Genomic DNA, 21,798 nt, shown 5'->3' on the forward strand with positions numbered 1-21,798 from the left:
TTCTAGGGGACTGATGACCACAGATGTTAAGTCCCATAGTGCTCAGAGCCATTTGAACCAGCCATATACTCATCTGTACTCTGTCATGTTGAGTTTCTTTTATTGCTAGCGTGGTAGGACAGACTGAATATGATCGTACCGACACTTGATACCCCTCGAGATCGGAAATGAGCTCGTTTGTAGCTAGACAAATATCCACACGGATAGTGCGAACTACATCGGAGCTAGCCGACCACTGTCGAGATTTCCCTTGAAGCGGCAGTGGTTCACACAGTAACGCTGGACACAGCAGTGTCACCAAAGTCTTGGTTCTACAAACAGCGTCACGACGGGCTTAACAGTGTGTTGAGGATCCGAAGAAAACTGACGTTGCCAGATTGCATTCTACATAGTCATAGGAGTCCAGTACTTGGCCTAGTGTTACGGGGTGCCATTTGGTGCACAACACGATCACCTCTTGTTCACATAGCGGGTAATTTGGATATCAGGTTACATTTCTGACGTGGTAAGGCTGGTTAATGTGCACACCTTCATGGTCTCCGTGACATTATCTTTCAACAAGGGAACACGTATTATGTTCGAGTATAATGACTTTTCTGGAGACTAGAAATCTACTCTGTAGAAATCAGCATGGGTTTAGAAAAAGACGATCGTGTGAAACGCACTCCGTGCTATTCGTCCACGAGACTCAGAGGGCCATAGACACGGGTTCCCAGGTAGATGCTGTGTTTCTTGAATTACGCAAAGCGTTTGATGCAGTTCCCCACAGTCGTTTAATGAACAAAGTAAGAGAATGTGGACTATCAGACCAAATGTGTGACTGAATTGAAGAGTTCCTAGATAACAGAACGCAACATGTCATTCTCAATGGAGAGAAGTATTCCGAAGTAAGAGTGATTTCAGGTGTGCCACAGGGGAGTGTCGTAGGACCGTTGCTATTCACAATATATATAAATGACCTTGTGGATAACACTGGAAGTTCACTGATGCTTTTTGCGGATGTGCTTTCCTGGCCTACTTTGATACACGCACAGAGGGTGTTCGACTGTTGCCCTTCACAGCAGGTTCTCCGGTCATGCCACCCGCTGAAAACAACTGTTCCTGGGTTGCTGAGAGACTGCCACTCTGCCACTCGCCAGCTACTACCCTTGATGAACTCTTCATAGAACTGAAGAAGTACCTGTAGTTGCCACCCACACCCAGCTCGATTTGGTACCCTGCCGCGTTAGTGCCAATGTTGTTGCCATACCTGTCAGCTTTGTGTACTAAATTTCGCATCTTTATACCCTCAAATTGGCAACGCCCTTGCCGCAATGGTAACATCGGCCATATCACCGAAGTCCAGCACTGTCGGGCTCGGTTAGCACCGTCCGGGTCTGCTGAGTACTGTTGGCAAGCAGGATGCACTTGGCCTGTCCGAGACCAGCTGATGAGTTATTTGATTGAGAAGTAGCGGCTACGGTCATAAAAACTGACAACGGCCAGGGCGGTGTGCTGACTACATGCCCCTCCATATCGACATCCAGTGGCGCCTGTCGGCTGCAGATGACACGGTGGTCAATCGGTACCGTTGGGCCTTCCGATGCCTGTTCGGGTGGAGTAATACTCTTAAATCATTTATTATTCCTGCTAAAGGAATACGAACAATGATGATAAACATGATTATAATACCAGGACCACAAACATAATGACTATAAAAGCTTAAAATTAGTACAAAAAGGAGTCAAATAGATGGGTACTCATATATTCAATAACTTACCAGAGCATATCAAAGGTCTTGTAAGTGAGAAAGATCGGTTTCAGAGTGAATTAAAGAACTTCCTGTTGGCCATCTCCTTCTACTCCAGCAATGAATAACTTCACAAAGATTATAGCTCATAACTCTGTCTGCATTAGAATTGTACAATATCCATGTATGTGAGTTAAAAAAAACGTTGACTCTTTCCACACCCCAGAGACTCCAAGGGATCCATGGAAAACTATAAATGCAATGTAAGCAAAATTTCGTTATTTGTTGTAATTCCTGGTGTTTGTTTTTTATGTCCACCGGGGTATTTGCTACGGAACAATCTGTTTTAAAATGGTGTACCACTACACCCTGGGTACAACGCATTGGAGGAAACAGTAGCTCACTTCTAGCAGCTTCTGTAACTAGCCGGTAATTAACGTGTGGGTAATGAACAGGCATTCAGAGGACAATGCATGAAGGTAGGAAGAAACTGAGAGCTGTAGGATGAATTAAAATTCACGGTCAGCAAATAGACACGCTGCGGTATGCCGATGATATCGCGGTGTTAAGTGAAGGATACGAAACAATGAGAAGTGATGCTAGTCCAGATGGAAACCACGCTCAGCTCTTCCTATTATACGAAAGTTAACAAAAGTGAAACAAAAATATTGTTCAATGCTCACTTAACGATGAGCGACCGGAGACTGTCGATTCTTTTGCCTGCCTAGAGAGTAAAATCCCATGAATGGCTCTGAGCACTATGCGACTCAACTTCTGAGGTCATCAGTCGCCTAGAACTTAGAACTAATTAAACCTAACTAACCTAAGGACATCACACACATCCATGCCCGAGGCAGGATTCGAACCTGCGACCGTAGCGGTCACGTGGTTCCAGACTGAAGCGCCTTTAACCGCACGGCCACACCGGCCGACGTAAAATCCCATGAGATGGAGATAAAAGAAAAGGATATTGCAAGCCGAATCCACCACGCAGAAGCTACTTTTAACAAGAGGAGAAAACTCTTCACTTCCAGCCGCATAGACAACCATCTCAGGAAAGACCTCATGAAGACGTTTGTTTGGAGTGTGCTGTGGTACGGAAGCGAAACTTCTACACTCGAACAAGTAGAAAAACACAAAATAACAGCCTTCAAGACGTGATGCTAGAGCAGAATGCTCACGATTTTCTGAGCAGACAAGATATTAGGCAAAGAGGTGCTCCACAGAGTGGAGGGTAAAAAGCCTTGTCTGCTGAAGCTAATCACACTTGTGTCTGCCATCTGCTGTGACACTACGTTACTATTAAAAGTATCATTGAAGATATAGTGGATGAAAAGCGTACATCAACCAGCACACAGAAATCTTTCAAGAGGAATACCGAAGACAGAAATGCACTGCGAGCTGCTGCTAATCAACCAGATCGCTGAAGACCTAAGAAGAAGATAAAAGGCGTCAGTCGTACACTACTGACCATTAAAATTGCTACATCACGAAAATGACATTCTACAGACGCGAAATTTAACCGACGGAAGAAGATGCTGTGATACGCAAATGATTAGCTCATCAGAGCATTCACACAAGGTTGGCGACGGTGGCGACACCTACAACGTGCTGACATGAGGAAAGTTTCCAGCAGATTTCTCATACATAAACAGTAGCTGACCGGCGTTGCCTGGTGAAACGTAGTTGTGATGCCTCGTGTAAGGAGGAGAAAAGCGTACCATCACGTTTCCGACTTTGATAAAGGTCGGATTGTAGCCTATCGCGATTGCGGTTTATCGTTTCGCGACATTGCTGCTCGCGTTGGTCGAGATCCAATGACTGTTAGCAGAATATGGAATCGGTGGATTCAGGAGGGTAATACGGAACGCCGTGTTCGATCCCAACGGCCTCGCATCAATAGCAGTCGAGATGACGCCTCGATCCCTGAGTCAACAGATGGGGAAGTTTGCAAGACAACAACCATCTGCACGAACAGTTCGACGACCTTTGCAGCAGCATGGACTATCAGCTCGAAGACCATGGCTGCGGTTACCCTTGACGCTGTATCACAGACAGGAGCGCCTGCGATGGTGTACTCAACGACGAACCTGGGTGCACGAATAGCAAAACATCATTGTTTCGGATGAATCCAGGTTCTGTTTACAGCATCATGATGGGTGCATCCGTGTTTGGCGACATCGCGGCGAACGCACATTGGAAGCGTGTATTTGTCATCGCCACACTGGCGTAACACCCGGCGTGATGGTATGAGGTGCCATTGGTTATACGTCTCAGTCACCTCTTGTTCGCATTGACGGCTCTTTGAACAGTGGACGTTACATTTCAGATGTGTTACGATCCGTGGCTCTACCCTTCATTCGATCCGTGCGAAACCCTCCATTTCAGCAGGATAATGCACGACCTCATGTTCCAGGTCCTGTGCGGGCCTTTCTGGATACATAAACTGTTCGACTGCTGCCCTGGCCAGCACATTCTCCAGATCTCTCACCAACTGAAAAAGTCTGTTCAATGGTGGCCGAGCAACTGGCTCGTCACAATACGCTAGTCACTACTTTTGATGAACTGTGGTATCGTGTTGAAACTGCATGGGCACGCCCTCCAAGCTCTGTTTGACTCAATGTCCAGGCGTATTAAGGTCGTTATTACGGCCAGAGGTGGTTGTTCTGGGTACTGGTTTCTCAGGACCCATGTACCAAAATTACGTGGAAATATAATCACATGTCAGTTCTAGTATAATATATTTGTCCAATGAATACCCGTTTATCATGTGTATTTCTTCCTGGTGTAGCAATTTTAATAGCCAGTAGAGTATATTGCAATATGTGACCGACATTTATAAACATCTCGATATACATCACAAATCAAAAACTCTGTCGTAACGAACGTTGTAATGGCTCTCCCATAAAATACTATCTGTTACAAACTCATTACATATCCCAGAGATGAGTAACACGAATTTCGAATCACCCGGAGTGTCCTCGGCTTCGGGTGTTCTGCATTAGTCCCAGCTTCTGTGTGAGCTCTGTTATCTGGGTTTCTTCTGGTCTCACCGTAACCTTGCAACCACGTTTGAGTAACAGCTAATTTGCGTGTGTTTGCATAATTACTTATAAGAACGTGGGAATGTGTCCCATCGAAGGACGGCAGTGTACTCAACTAGCGAAATCCCACGGACCAGCAGTTCTCAACAGGCAGTCGACACATGCGTTCGTTTCGTGCTTCTGTAGCGGTAAGTCGTTCTGGAGAACCACAGAGTCTCTCTTTTCTGAGTTCTCTCTTTTAATTCTGTTTCTAAATATTCTCGTATGATGCATGATTATTATTTTCCGCTACTTCAGAATTGTCTTTCATCCTGAACAGTGGTTTCACACAGTGTGTCTTCTAACTGTTCTGCGAAAACTATTTGTGTATGTGAAAAGTTGTCAGCACCAAAATTAATGAAAAAAAAAGGAATCTAAAACAGTCAATATTAATTCACATTAATTCAATATCTGTAAAAAAGACCAGGAATTGATTATTCAATCCATAGTTCCAGACTATGTGATTTTACTAATCCCAGTATGTAGATTTAAAATCTAATTGTGCTAATCGCATTTATCTTGGCCGACGTCAAGTTATGGAATGCCAAGAAGAACAACATCCAAGTAAAGAGAGGAAATGACAGAAAGTATCGACAAAGTTTTCACAATTGACATTATAATACCTTTTAAGCAGTATTACATTATATCAAGATACTCAAACGAAAAATTTCAGATTACATGTCACTGTAGTAACGACGTACTTGACGACATGTTGTATTATGTGTTGTAGCTGAATTCTGTCAAACTAAAAGCTGTTATTAAAAGAAAGACATAGTCTATTAGTGCTCATAAATCATGTTAAACCCCATACTCATGAAGTTGTGCAAGCTATGTCGTTTATTATTACGCTAATGGTTTCTAGGTAAATACAGGTAAACAGTTATGTTGCATGGTAATTTCTAAGAAGCAATGCAATTGATGCCAAGGCATACCACTGAGCGATATACGTATATCTAACGCGCATCCCACGAGGCGGCAGATATGGGTGGTGTTTACAGCTTTGACAAGAGCGAAGACAAAAGACGAATTTTTCGTAACTAAAGTAATTTCACTTACTTGTCAGCCACATCTTCAGCGTGGACAATGGTGCGAGTGGTGGAAGCAGCCGGGAGCAATTCTTTATTTTCGACAGCCAAGATACACTATTGGTATCTCTCTAAGAAATATCAGCAGAGTCTGACGCGGGAGAGTTTTAGCAAATAACTGTAAATTGTGAAGTATAGATACTGGAAAATGTGTAGTTAGTCTCAGTCTCCCGGTCGGTGTTCTCTCATAACTGAGGATTTCAAACACAAACGCTCAGTATTCTGCGTGTGGACCGAAGAATCGTCGGAAGACACAAATTCAACGAAATGGCTCACAAATTCGTGATCTATTCCTTCTTTTTTCAAAGTTTTATAAGACTCCTAGCCGGCGGTTACAGCTTTGGTTCCTGGCAAATTGATGGGGGACTGATGACCTTAGCTGTTTAGTCCCCCTTACACATCCCAACAACCACCACCACCACCTGGCAAATTGAAGTGCCTTTTAAGGGGGCCTGATGTTTTCTTACCCCTGGAGTATACTCGAAGTATAAAGCAGTTCCTACACTTCCATTCAATTCCTCCAAAAACCCAACATGTTCTATTTCGCTTTTGCGGAAGACGTCCTCTCCTGTACTTCTGAGAGGCGATATGTGACTTCTACAACCTTGTTCTCATCACCGGTATGGTTCATATGGTTCAAATGGCTCTGAGCACTATGGGACTTAACACCTGAGGTCATCAGTCCCCTAACTAACCTAAGGACATCACACACATCTATGCCCGAGGCAGGATTCGAACCTGCGACAGTAGCGGTCGCGCTGTTCCAGACTGAAGCGCCAAGAACCGCTAGACCACCGGCATGGACACTTCATTCGTGGTAATAACGTAGCACACATTACGGCAAAAAGCGTAGTAGTCCCAAACAGTATTCATTGACACTTCCGTTCTCGATGCAGTGACTTGTAATGTGTAGTATTTTACGCAGCGTGACACTATAATGACACTTTCCTTGATGGTTAATTTTTAGATATCAGACCACGTGTTTTTCCTAACGGAAATCCTTTTCTTGCATTACCTGTAGTGCATCTAAAAAGGAAAGTTCGCATCTGCGTCATGCATGTCTCCCCATGACAATCGACGCAATTGCTCAGATTGTGGTTTGGCTACAGCCCTTACTCCCAACAAAACTGTAAACAACAGGCTACACTACACAGTTGCGAAATTAACTTCCGCGACATGAGACTATTCGAACTCGATACTGCGCCGGATTCAGTCATCATTATAAACAACTTTACTCAACGTTCTGTTGTCAACGCAAAAAAACAATATCCTTATTTGCCGCCTCGAGTGTCGCACGTTCGATAAATATCGGCTGAAGGCAGTCCGTGACTTCGATGTGCAACGCTTCTTGGAAATTACCTTGTACCTCAGCGCATTGCCACTGAGCAAACGGTTAAGATTAGCTGTTTGTATTTAAAAATTCCATTATTTATAATGGTCACAAAATTTAAGCGAATTTAATTGTTACAACAGATTTAAGGTCCGAGCATGGGGAAACGGAATTATGCTTCTGAGCAGATAAAAATTTCTGTGCATACAATTACGTACATATCGTACCGTTTTCTACTTGCCTGCGAATTATGTGTTAGGCTTTGACTAATATGCTCTAATAGCAGGCCCTAGGAACGGTTAGATAATGTCTGCATCTTTGCCAGTCTGATAGACCTGCAGAAGTAGGATTAATTAAATGATTGCTGCCCAAGTAATTGTATACTTTTTTTTACATCGGCATGGTTCCCACCGCAGCCCAATGAACGCAGACGTAATCCGCATCACAGCTTCTCGTAGCGCTCAGCTACATACAACCATACGACGCACAGAGGGGAAGTTGGTAGAGCGTTTCTTGTGTCCAGAGATCGTATGTACACCATAATTTCCAACAATACCTTTTCGCTGCAACTAAATAATGTCTGTCCGGTGACTGAATCGAATTATGTATTATTGATTGTGTCATCCGTACGAAACAAGTTATAATTTTCTGAGTGTTAAAACAGTTTTACGTCCGCAGTACATTGTCAGAATCTTTGTACAGACGAACTTTGTTACATCACGTAACATTACATTACTGGACATTTTTGGCTTGTGAGCATTTTCAAATCCCTGCAGCATCATATATCAGTGAGGTAACACAAGGTAGAAACATAAAAAAAATTTTTGTAACTCCCGCCACACTTTGCAAATTGCAACTTTGTTACGTTACTTATAGCTGGGTCGGTGTATGTGTGCCATTGTATTTATTGTTGCCTGAGAACAGAGACTTTTTCCCAGACAGACGTCATAAATTTGCATGTATTATCTTGAATGCCACATAATTTCGTATGGGAACGCACTGTGGAGCACGTTATATAGCGAAATTGATAAATGGTTTCCAAGTCCTTACCGAAGGTATTTGTAAAGACAACGTGTCCTTTCACTTCTAGATATGTAAAGACAGTTGCTATGAAAACGAGGGAAAGGGTAACACTCAAGGAATTTCCTTATAGTGTGACATCACAGAGTGTCGATGTGTATCAACAGATAGAGTTACAGTCACCTGGCTACAGCGTTTACACCCATAAGTGCCCTGTCATTACTCTTTAAAAAAACATTGCGTAGTAAATGCTTACAATAACGCTACGAATTCAATAAATTACACTTGTTACAGCTGTATGAAGTATACCATGGTTTGGTTAAAACTCTTATATGCCATTGGGGCAGTTCTTAATGTTCCATCTTTTTCTTGAAGGAGGAATAGAAAATTGGAAACTTTCATTTGATTTGGTACTTTTGGATGCTGTTCCATCCTTCTTGAAGTCCGAAGACACTATTTTTTCATAGTCATAGTCTATCAGCGGACGTAAATGAAAATAAAGCGACAATTCTTCCTTACAAAATCGGTATTTTTTTGTTCTTTACAGGGAGAATGGTCAAGCGCACTACTGGCCATTAAAATTGCTACATCCGTGAGATGACGTGCTACAGACGCGAAATTTAACCGACGGGAAGAAGATGCTGTGATACGCAAATGATTAGCTTTTCAGAGCATTCACACAAGGTTGGCGCCGGGGGCGACACCTACAACGTGCTGACATGAGGAAAGTTTCCAACTGATTTCTCATACTCAAACAGCAGTTGATCCGGCGTTGCCTGGTGAAACGTTGTTTTGATGCCTCGTGTAAGGAGGAGAAATGCGTACCATCACGTTTCCGACTTTGATAAAGGTCGGATTGTAGCCTATCGCGATTTCGGTTTATCGTACTGCGACATTGCTGCTCACGTTGGCCGAGATCCGACTGTTAGTAGAATATGGAATCAGTGGGTTCAGGACGGTAATACCGAACGCCGTGTTCGATCCCAACGACCTCGTATCACTAGCAGTCGAGATGACAGGAATCTTATTCGCATGGCTGTATCGGATCGTGCAGCCACGCCTCGATCCCTGAGTCAACAGATGGGGACGTTTGCAAGATAACAACCATCTGCACGAACAGTTCGACGACGTTTCCAGCAGCATGGACTATCAGCTCGGAGACCATGGCTGCGGTTGCCCCTGACGCTGCATCACAGACAGGAGCGCCTGCGATGGTGTACTCAACGACGAACCTGGATGCACGAATAACAGAACGTCATTTTTCCTGATGAATCCATGATCTGTTTACAGCATCATGATGGTCGCATCCGTGTTTGGCGACATCGCGGTGAACGCATATTGGAAGGGTGTTTTCGTCATCGCCATACTGGCGTATCACCCGGCGTGATGGTATGGGGTGCCATTGGTTACACGTCTCGGTCACCTCTTGTTCGCGTTGACAGCACTTTGAACAGTGGACGTTACATTTCAGATGTGTTACGACCCGTGGCTCTACCCTTCATTCGATCCGTGTGAAATCCTACATTTCAGCAGGATAATGCACGACCGCATGCTGCAGGTCCTGTACGGGCCTTTCTGGATACAGAAAATGTTCGACTGCCCGCCCTGGCCAGCACATTCTCCAGATCTCTCACCAACTGAAAACGTCTGGTCAATGGTGGCCGAGCAACTGGCTCGTCACAATACGCGAGTCACTACTCTTGATGAACTGTGGTATCGTGTTGAAGCTGCATGGGCAGCTGTAGCTGTACACGCCATCCAAGCTCTGTTTGACTCTATGCCTAGGTGTACCAAGGCCGTTATTACGGCCAGGGGTGGTTGTTCTGGGTACTGATTTCTCAGGATCTATGCACCCAAATTGCGTGAAAATGTAATCACATGTCAGTTCTAGTATAATATATTTTTCTAATGAATACCTGTTTATCATCTGCATTTCTTCGTGGTGTAGCAATTTTAATGGCCAGTAGTGCAATAGAGCTGCACATAAGTCCACCTCATAACTTTAGTTACCATATCTTTTTGTTGAATTCATGTCAGTTTGTTGGTATGTGACGAACAAATTGTCTTTCATTTAAATGAAACGTAAGTCCTTTGACGTCATGAAAGGGAAATGGTGTACCTGGAATGCTAATTAGGCCCTTGGAACCGGATTTTGCATCTTTAACCCTTTGTACAAGGTCCTTTGTTTTTAATGATGCGTCAAATTTATTTTTAATTTTAGCTTTGTCACATTGTCACTAAAGTCTTTAGTTATGTTGTGGAGGGAAGTCATTTCCGCCACTTTCTGTGAATCCTGTAAACTTTGCGTGTCGACGTATTTTTTAACTGCTTTTGTATCGCATTTTCTGAGGCGAGATTCTGGAGTAACCCGGCGTCCAAACGAGGGTGCAAAATCACATTAATATCATACCAACGCTAACCGGTGTATCACACCAATCGTCGTTAAGCCGCGGTGCGAAATCGATACGTGACTAGTCGGCTCGCATCCTTGTCTTGCTGTACGTTAAGCTATGCGACCACGTCGAATCTTACACAATGAAGGTGTGGCATTCTTGCTGGCCGTGAAAACGTACAAAGTGCCAGTTGTGTGTCGGATCGTGCAACGCAGAGTGAGGTCCGCTAACTCAGAGACACTGAGGCCGAGCGTGTACTGGGACGCAGTTGTAATTACCGGCCGGTAACAACAGAGCACGTATTGTCCTTGGGCGTGAAAAAGACTGCGAATGAAACAGTGCTCTGTTAGCGGCGAAGGATCTCGGAGCTCTTCTGATGAAACATTTTCGGCAAGTGGTGAGGTGGTGTGTCATATCCATTTATGGACAAAGAGACCAATCAGACGAGGGCCAGAGGGTAAGGGCGTGAGGCAGAGCGGTTTGTGGAAACCCGGCCAAGGACTGACCCGCGAGGCAGCTCCGGATGCCGACCCGGCCCCTGTGACATCCGGGGGGTCAGACCGTGTGAGCGGAACAATGCCAGCCGGCGGCGTGGGAGGGCCCGGGCGTGGGCGTACCGCCTCCGCGGCCTCAACCGTTCCTCATCTGCTGATCGGTAGGCGGCTATCGAAGAGAGGAGAGGATGTAACTGCTCACACCACATTCTATCTGGTGCGTTTCGGCAGGAAGAAGACTAAAGCTTCTGCATCAGTATTTCGTCCTCTGTTTACTTACCAGGAGGCAAGTTGTACATCTACATCTACATTTATACTCCACAAGCCACCCAACGATGTGTGGCGAAGGGCACTTTACGTGCCACTGTCATTACCTCCCTTTCCTGTTCCAGTCGCGTATGGTTCGCGGCAAGAACGACTGCCGGAAAGCCTCCGTGCGCGCTCTAATCTCTCTAATTTTACATTCGTGGTCTCCTCGGGAGGTATAAGTAGTGGGAAGCAATATATTCGACACCTCATCCAGAAACGCACCCTCTCGAAACCTGGACAGCAAGCTACACCGCGATGCAGAGCGCCTCTCTTGAAGAGTCTGCCACTTGAGTTTGCTAAACATCTCCGTAACGTTATCACGCTTACCAAATAACCCTGTGACGAAACGCGCCGCTCTGGTTTGGATCATCTCTATCTCCTCTGTCAACCCGATCTGGTACGGATCCCACACTGATGAGCAATACTCAAGTATAGGTCGAACGAGTGTTTTGTAAGTCACCTCCTTTGTTGACGGACTATATTTTCTAAGAACTCTCCCAATGAATCTCAACCTGGCACCTGCCTTACCAACAATTAATTTTATATGATCGTTCCACTTCAAATCGTTCCGCACGCATACTCCCAGATATTTTACAGAAGTAACTGCTACCAGTTTTTCTTCCGCTATCATATAATCATACAATAAAGGATCCTTCTTACTATATATTCGCAATACATTACATTTGTCTATGTTAAGGGACAGTTGCCACTCCCTGCACCAAGTGACTATCCGCGGCAGATCTTCCTGCATTTTGCTACAATTTTGTAATGCTGCAACTTCTCTGTATACTACAGCATCATCCGCGAAAAGCCGCATGGAACTTCCGGCACTATCTACCAGGTCACTTATATATATTGTGAAAAGCAATGGTCCCATAACACTCCCCTGTGGCACTCCAGAGGTTACTTTAAAGTCTGTAGACGTCTCTTCATTGAGAACAACATGCTGTGTTCTGTTTGCTAAAAACTCTTCAATTCAACCACACAGCTGGTCTGATATTCCGTAGGCTCTTACTTTGTTTATCAGGCGACAGTGCGGAACTGTATCGAACGCCTTCCGGAAGTCAAGGAAAATGGCATCTACCTGGGAGCCTGTATCTAATATTTTCTGTTTCTCATGAACAAATAAAGCGAGTTGGGTCTCACACGATCGCTGTTTCCGCAATCCATGTTGATTCCTACAGAGTAGATTCTGGGTTTCCAGAAATGACATGATACGCGTGTTCGCAATTGAAAGACATAAAGAGATTCCTTAAGACAGCTGAGGTACTCGTAGCACTAACACAGCAATGAGAGTACAAAGGTGGCGTGCGAAAAGCCAGTGTCTTCAAATACGGATTACGCCACAGAGAAAAATGGATTACCTTGAAATGACTGTGGTGCCACAAGTAGTAAATCTAACACCCACCAGAGAAGCTTCTGTCTTTGTCAATTTGCGGCTTTATAAACCTCAGACAGCGTCCTGCAGTGTCGCCTGTGCTTGGTGTCATGCTCCATCGAGGACTTAGGCAAAAGGTACCTTCAGTGCACTTTAGGTTGTCAATTTCTGGTCTGTAAATTTCTCAAATTTGTGATGTTATATTGTGTTCTTACTTACACAGGGTGGTCAGAAAGTCAGATAAGCTTGTAAGGGTGTCACAAGGGAGTTAGCACTGAGGAATAATTTTTTGCTCCGTTTCCGAATTCTTTAGCACTGAAATTAGCCAATCAGGCGGTTGCGCTCACAGACTCAAACACATGCACTCACTGGAATCCCGTAATGCACAGACTTCTGTGGGTACGTGAACTACCACGTGTTGAAATGCTCGTTAACAGTTAAAATGTGATATTTTTCGGAAGCGATAAATATAAGGTAGGAGAACAAAAGCTACGTTTGTTCTGATTGAAGAAACCAGAGGAGCCTCTGGCAGGCTGCTTGAATTTGCGCGCGCCATGTCCTGATTGACTAACCTCAGTGATAAATAATTCGGAAATGTCAGAACGTATCGAACTTTTTTCTCAACATTTCTCAGAGCACACTCCCCTGCAATGGCCTTACAAGCTTTTTAGACTATTTTTGACCACCCTGTGTATACGGTGAAGAAAAACTCTCGCACTAGGACTCCGCAGTGTGATTCCTCACACACTGGCAATACAAAAATGTCTGTCATAAAATTTCGTTCTGCTTAATTTTCGGGCATTACATGTAACTTATAGATTTGCAATCGGGAAACACTATAATCACATGTACGGTAACTACTTCTGTCAGGAGGCAGAACACTGCTTACCAGTTGGTGCAGTGGATAGCGTTTTGAGTTACCATGCAGGAGGTCGATGGTTCGATTGTGGAGTCGAGGCTTATTTGTTTTTATTTTCGAAAAGTAATCTGCGTGGCACGATGTCTGGCGTCTTAATCGTCATACAGTGATTACAGTGGGACAAAACATTAGCAGTTACGTGCTAAAGAAATGGAAGTAAAATCGTTTTCATTGGTCAACATTTAAAGAAGCGTTTTGCACGTCGTGGACGCGACTTGTTTCGGGCTACTGCATCTTGCTAGATTGCAAACCCTTTTCTGTGTTCCCTCCCCAAAAGGTCCCAACGAAATTATTTGCAAAGCGCTTTTCTAGCCCTAGTGCTGACGTAAAGCCCTAACGAAATGTAGTGGAACTGAACGCGGCAAGAATAATAGCTGCTATTAATCGATGGGACCATTGGGAGGGGGTAAACAAAAAGGGTTTGGAATCTTGTCGATGCAGTGGTGCAGAACAATTCGAGTCCACGACGTGCGAAAGGTTTCCTTAAAAGCTGACGAATGAAAACCATTGTATTTCCATTAATGAGTTCGTAGTACGTAACTGCAAATGTTTTAGGACCGCTGCAATCGCTGTATGACGTGTTTTTACAAGGCTCGACCCAGAATCGAACCCTTGACCTCCTGCATGCTATCCCAAAACGCTATTCACTCCACGAACTACACAGCAGTGGTCTACTTCCTGACGGAGTTACTTACCTTACGTGGGATTGTTGGCAGATTGCGTCTTTAACGTCGATTTGCTGCTCGAAATATGCGCGGAACGATATTTTGTGAGGGGCATTTTTGTTTAGCTAGTATATATATATATATATATATATATATATATATATATATATATATATATATATGTGTGTGTGTGTGTGTGTGTGTGTATGGTACGTTACTTGGTTCTTATATGCCAAATAGGTTCACGGGACAAAAAGTGAATCATTCTTTTAAAAGAGAATTGAAACAAATGAGACCTCGGTCACTATTATTTTTAGTCTTATTGACCAGGTTTCAACACTACTAAGAGTGCTTTCAACGGAGTCCGCTGCAACCTGTGACTGAACAGCTACAAGCAGCCCATAGTGGCTCGCCTTCACGCATTCCTTTCTATATATTTTGTGACTAAAGCCCTTGTAAGTGCTGCCTCTGTCTTTTATTGTTAGTTAGTACTTACACTTTTTATATAACAAATGTCTTTTTCTATAAATTTGTAACCATGTTATAGGCCATTATAATTGTTTTAATTCTGATGAAGGCACTCTTAGTAGTGTTGAAACCTGGCCAATAAGATTAAAATTAATAGTGACCGGGGGCTCATTTGTTGCAGTTTAGAAACGGGCACTGAAACAAGCAGCCATGTTTAAAACTTTGCATACTAATAGCTTTGGAGCGCTGTACATGGCGTGGAAATGGTACTTGGGTATCATGTGATCACCAAACCATCACATAAATTATAGCAGTAAAGTGATGTCTGGGTGTCACTCAGCACAGTAAAATAGTTCGACGTGACAGGATATCAGAAAGGAGCCATCATGTTTGCAACCGCTCGTGACTACTCGACGGATGAAATTGTGGATGTATCGACGTGGACTGTCCAGTGTGTCTACGAAAAATGGCGTACCACTCACAGTCATGTAGCGCAGGGAGAGGACAGCATTTGTAAAGATATCGTAACCACAAGGGAACGGAGACAAATGTCACACCTGAAATGATTAAATCAAGACCTTATGCTATCGACAGGCGTTGATATACATCAACGGGGACAGTTGAAAATATGTGCCCCGACGGGCACTCGAATCCGGGATCTCCTGCTTACATAGCAGACACTCTATTCATCTGAGCCACCGAGGGCACAGAGGATAGAACGACTGCAGGGACTTATCTCTCGCACGCTCCCCGTGAGACCCACATTCCCAACTTAATGCCCACACACTACATTCGTAGTCCCCCTGCTATGCAAGCAGGAGGTCCCGGGCTCGAGTCCCGTTCGGGGCACACATTTTCAACTGTCCCCGTTGATGTGTATCAACGCCTGTCGATAGCTTAAAGTCTTTATTAAATTATCATTTCATTCTAGAGAGCCGCACGGTCACCGATGGTATCTTCATATAGTGTCACACCTTGTCCTTTGCAGCTAAGTTTAAATTTGACACTAATTATTGCTGTTAGTGAACGCGGATGCATCTCTCCGAATCTCTGAGCGCATACTCCAATGGACATGAGGAGTCGGGCACTTCGAAAAAGCCATTGCTCGCAGTTGCATATGATGTTGCCCGGCTTCAGTAGGCCAAAAACGACTCAGAAACTCTACAGTGCCTGACTGGGGGCGTGTGGTGTGATTCAGTCATGGTTTTTCCTGTGTGCAATGACATGACATCTCAATGAGAATTTTAGCCTGTAGTGCGTGTAGGGTTTAGTTCAGACCGGATGGGGTTCCGTGATGTTTTGTGGGGGGGTGGGGGGGGGGGGGGGGTACCGTGAACATAAATCACAATATTTATTACAACATTCACGGTGACGAGGTGTTGCCCTTTCTTCCTCATTTTCATGGTGAGTGTACTGTGGACAACTCCGTCTTCCAAGGCAAGAATACCCCAGTCCATAGCACTCCACGCATACCTTCCGTCTTTGGTGTACACTCAGACACCCTGCCACACTTCGACTGGCTTTCTGAATCTCACTATCTTGATCATATAGAAAATGTGTAGGTCTGTTCAGGGCAGCAGATGAAACGACCCAAATCCCAAATAACATCCCCCCCCCCCCCTCCCCAAACCCAATTTGGTAGTTCCACGGGGTCTAAACACCAAAGGCTTCAGCTGGATATCGCGTACCTCAAGAGACTCATGTATTGTCTTCCACGCCGAACTACGGACATCGTGATGGCTACACATGGTGTTTGAAGGTATAAGTGTGATATCTCGTGGTGGTGACAAATTTCTTGTGTGGTTAAATAAATAAGCAGATGATATCCTGAAAACGTCCGAGAAAGCTCTGTCTCACTGCAGCTTTTACATTATGGGAGCATTACAGTAGTAGTTTTTCTAAACTGATTACTATATAATGCATTTGGCCAAAACGCTCGACACTCTAGTGCCTTACAGGCTTAGATTTAACACTGAAACTCACCCTGATTTTATAGATACCGAGAAAACTTTCGATTGTTTTGATCGAAAAGAATTGTGAGCCATAATGAATGAGACTGAATACCCATCACGCCTCGTTAGGGCAACCGTGAAACAAAAATAATAATAAATACAGGAAAGAAATAAAAATCATTCAACGAGTAACGCAAAGGTGTTTTCTTTCAACCAGTCTTTTTGTTATTTATGTAGACGATAACATAAAAAAACTAAAAGTCAGAGACTAATCCAAGAATTAAATTAATTAATACTATTTATGGGTGATCAAATAATAGTACAAGAAAGTGAACACAAAGTCCTGCTAGCAACACACCGGCTAAACTACGTATGTACAGAATTCTATCTAAAATGCCTCACTACATAATACGAAAATTATAGTCTTTCAAGGAAAATACCCAGAACAGTCGAAGATACATCTACATCTACATCTACATCTATACTCCGCGAGCCACCTTACGGTGTGTGGCGGAGGGTACTTATTGTACCACTATCTGATCCCCCCTTCCCTGTTCCATTCACGAATTGTGCGTGGGAAGAACGACTGCTTGTAAGTCTCCGTATTTGCTCTAATTTCTCGGATCTTTTCGTTGTGATCATTACGCGAGATGTATGTGGGCGGTAGTAATATGTTGCCCATCTCTTCCCGGAATGTGCTCTCTCGTAATTTCGATAATAAACCTCTCCGTATTGCGTAACGCCTTTCTTGAAGTGTCCGCCACTGGAGCTTGTTCAGCATCTCCGTAACGCTCTCGCGCTGACTAAATGTCCCCATGACGAATCGCGCTGCTTTTCGCTGGATCATGTCTATCTCTTCTATTAATCCAACCTGGTAAGGGTCCCATACCGATGAGCAATACTCAAGAATCGGACGAACAAGCGTTTTGTAAGCTACTTCTTTCGTCGATGAGTCACATTTTCTTAGAATTCTTCCTATGAATCTCAACCTGGCGCCTGCTTTTCCCACTATTTGTTTTATGTGATCATTCCACTTCAGATCGCTCCGGATAGTAACTCCTAAGTATTTTACGGTCGTTACCGCTTCCAATGATTTACCACCTATGGCATAATCGTACTGGAATGGATTTCTGCCCCTATGTATGCGCATTATATTACATTTATCTACGTTTAGGGAAAGCTGCCAGCTGTCGCACCATGCATTAATCCTCTGCAGGTCCTCCTGGAGTACGTACGAGTCTTCTGATGTTGCTACTTTCTTGTAGACAACAGTGTCATCTGCAAATAGCCTCACGGAGCTACCGATGTTGTCAACTAAGTCATTTATGTATATTGTAAACAATAAAGGTCCTATCACGCTTCCCTGCGGTACTCCCGAAATTACCTCTACATCTGCAGATTTTGAACCGTTAAGAATGACATGTTGTGTTCTTTCTTCTAGGAAATCCTGAATCCAATCACAAACCTGGTCCGATATTCCGTAAGCTCGTATTTTTTTCACTAAACGTAAGTGCGGAACCGTATCAAATGCCTTCCTGAAGTCCAGGAATACGGCATCAATCTGCTCGCCAGTGTCTACGGCACTGTGAATTTCTTGGACAAATAGGGCGAGCTGAGTTTCACATGATCTCTGTTTGCGGAATCCATGTTGGTTATGATGAAGGAGATTTGTATTATCTAAGAACGTCATAATACGAGAACACAAAACATGTTCCATTATTCTACAACAGATTGACGTAAGCGAAATAGGCCTATAATTATTCGCATCTGATTTATGACCCTTCTTGAAAATGGGAACGACCTGCGCTTTCTTCCAGTCGCTAGGTACTTTACGTTCTTCCAGCGATCTACGATAAATTGCTGATAGAAAGGGGGCAAGTTCTTTAGCATAATCACTGTAGAATCTTAAGGGTATCTCGTCTGGTCCGGATGCTTTTCCGCTACTAAGTGATAGCAGTTGATTTTCAATTCCGATATCGTTTATTTCAATATTTTCCATTTTGGCGTCCGTGCGACGGCTGAAGTCAGGGACCGTGTTACGATTTTCCGCAGTGAAACAGTTTCGGAACACTGAATTCAGTATTTCTGCCTTTCTTCGGTCGTCCTCTGTTTCGTTGCCATCGTGGTCAACGAGTGACTGAATAGGGGATTTAGATCCGCTTACCGATTTTACATATGACCAAAACTTTTTAGGGTTCTTGTTTAGATTGTTTGCCAATGTTTTATGTTCGAATTCGTTGAATGCTTCTCTCATTGCTCTCTTTACGCTCTTTTTCGCTTCGTTCAGCTTTTCCTTATCAGCTATGATTAGACTACTCTTAAACCTATGATGAAGCTTTCTTTGTTTCCGTAGTACCTTTCGTACATGATTGTTATACCACGGTGGATCTTTCCCCTCGCTTTGGACCTTGGTCGGTACGAACTTATCTAAGGCGTACTGGACGATGTTTCTGAATTTTTTCCATTTTTGTTCCACATCCTCTTCCTCAGAAATGAACGTTTGATGGTGGTCACTCAGATATTCTGCGATTTGTGCCCTATCACTCTTGTTAAGCAAATATATTTTCCTTCCTTTCTTGGCATTTCTTATTACACTTGTAGTCATTGATGCAACCACTGACTTATGATCACTGATACCCTCTTCTACATTCACGGAGTCGAAAAGTTCCGGTCTATTTGTTGCTATGAGGTCTAAAACGTTAGCTTCACGAGTTGGTTCTCTAACTATCTGCTCGAGGTAATTCTCGGACAAGGCAGTCAGGATAATGTCACAAGAGTCTCTGTCCCTGGCTCCAGTTCTGATTGTGTGACTATCCCATTCTATACCTGGTAGATTGAAGTCTCCCCCTATTACGATAGTATGATCACGAAACTTCTTCACGACGTTCTGCAGGTTCTCTCTGAGGCGCTCAACTACTACGGTTGCTGATGCAGGTGGTCTATAGAAGCATCCGACTATCATATCTGACCCACCTTTGATACTTAACTTAACCCAGATTATTTCACATTCGCATTCGCTAATAACTTCACTGGATATTATTGAATTCTTTACTGCTATAAATACTCCTCCACCATTGGCGTTTATCCTATCCTTGCGGTATATATTCCATTCTGTGTCTAGGATTTCGTTACTGTTCACTTCCGGTTTTAACCAACTTTCCGTTCCTAATACTATATGCGCACTATTTCCTTCAATAAGAGATACTAATTCAGGAACCTTGCCCTGGATACTCCTGCAGTTTACCAATACTACGTTAACTTTTCCTGTTTTTGGTCTCTGAGGACGGACGTTCTTTATCATCGATGATAATGTCCTCTCTGGTAAGCCGTCAGGTATTTTATCGTTTCGCCCAAGGGGGGGTCCCTCTAACCTAAAAAACCCCCGTGTGCACGCCACACGTACTCTGCTACCCTAGTAGCTGCTTCCGGTGTGTAGTGCACGCCTGACCTGTCTAGGGGGGCCCTACAGTTCTCCACCCAATAACGGAGGTCGATGAATTTGCAACCATTATAGTCGCAGAGTCGTCTGAGCCTCTGGTTTAGACCCTCCACACGGCTCCAAACCAGAGGACCGCGATCGACTCTGGGCACTATGCTGCAGATATTAAGCTCAGCTTGCACTCCGCGTGCGATGCTGGTTGTCTTCACCAAATCAGCCAGCCGCCGGAAGGAACCAAGGATGGCCTCAGAACCCAAGCGGCAGGCGTCATTCGTTCCGACATGTGCTACTATCTGCAGCCGGTCACACCCAGTGCGTTCAATAGCTGCCGGAAGGGCCTCCTCCACATTACGGACGAGACCCCCCGGCAAGCACACCGAGTGCACACTGGCATTCTTCCCCGACCTATCCGCTATTTTCCTAAGGGGCTCCATAACCCGCCTAACGTTGGAGCTCCCTATAACTAATAGGCCCGCCCTCTGTGACTGTCGGGACCTTGCAACAAAATTACGGAATTGGTATCACATGTGAAGCGTCTGGGATGCAATGTGAACTATGGTTTTAATAATGATGCACGTAAAAACCGTACAGTTTTCAAGTAATATACGTAACTGTAAATCTAGAAATGATGAAAAAAATGGCTCTGAGCACTATGGGACTTAACTTCTGAAGTTATCAGTCCCCTAGACCTTAGAACTACTTAAGTCTAACTAACTACTTAAATCTAACTAACTATCTTCACACACATCCATGAGCGAGACAAGATTTGAACCTGCGAGCGTAGCGGTCACGCGGTTCCAGACTGTAGCGCCTAGAACCGCTCGGCCACCCCGGACGGCGAACTGATGCAAATCTGAAAATTTATAAAACTATAGCGAAAAAATTTGCTTAATATGGAAATGAGATTCAGATAAATAAAGAAAAAAGACATTAGAAAAATGCAAGCAGTAGAGATGAAATAATTGAGGACAGTTAAGACCTGCACAAGCAGACATGTAACTACAAATGTAATCATTCGTAATGAATTGGCTGTCTCTGCTATTAATGACGAAATAATAGAATAAAGTGAAAGGTAACCTACATAAAATGAACGAATGTGACACTGCCCAAAACATCATGGTGTCCGAGCGAAGAAAAAGCAAAATTCGGCCATGGGAACGGTGAAAATAAATTCTGTGAAGGTGGAACAGACACATGCCTAATCCCTGTATGAAAGACGGGCGATACGGTACTGAACGTCAGAACCTTTCTTAAAGAGCCGTACATTCCAGCGTTCGCAAGAAAACTTATCAAATACGCAATGTGTCGACGCTGCACGATGTGGAACCTGGTTTAAGCTTATCCCATCACTTACACACACTATTGATAATGTAGCGGTTTAGCCCCATTACTAGAGGTTTCAGTTTTTCATCGTCGCCAATTGCAATAGGTGAACTGTATATAAATCACAACTATGCCGTTCGGGCAGTTTCGTTATCGATAGTTCCCGCTCGTTATTAGCCTCTCCAAACGTAATAGCTTCTCGAGCGGTTTG

At 44.0% G+C, this 21,798-nt stretch overlaps 1 protein-coding gene across 1 annotated transcript in view; it reads left to right on the forward strand.

Moving 5' to 3' along the window:
- Nucleotides 1-4,915: 4,915 nt before the first annotated feature.
- LOC124616009 (ctenidin-1-like) overlaps nucleotides 4,916-21,798 on the forward strand; it is a 63,719-nt gene continuing 46,836 nt past the window's right edge. Inside the window, exon 1 of the mRNA XM_047144223.1 lies at nucleotides 4,916-4,961. Within this exon, the coding sequence (XP_047000179.1) occupies nucleotides 4,935-4,961 (27 nt within the window). The 5' untranslated portion in view covers nucleotides 4,916-4,934. The remainder of the gene's footprint in view (nucleotides 4,962-21,798) is intronic.

This window comes from Schistocerca americana, chromosome 5 (genome assembly GCF_021461395.2).
Source record: "Schistocerca americana isolate TAMUIC-IGC-003095 chromosome 5, iqSchAmer2.1, whole genome shotgun sequence".
NCBI classification, from domain to species: Eukaryota; Metazoa; Arthropoda; class Insecta; order Orthoptera; family Acrididae; genus Schistocerca; species Schistocerca americana.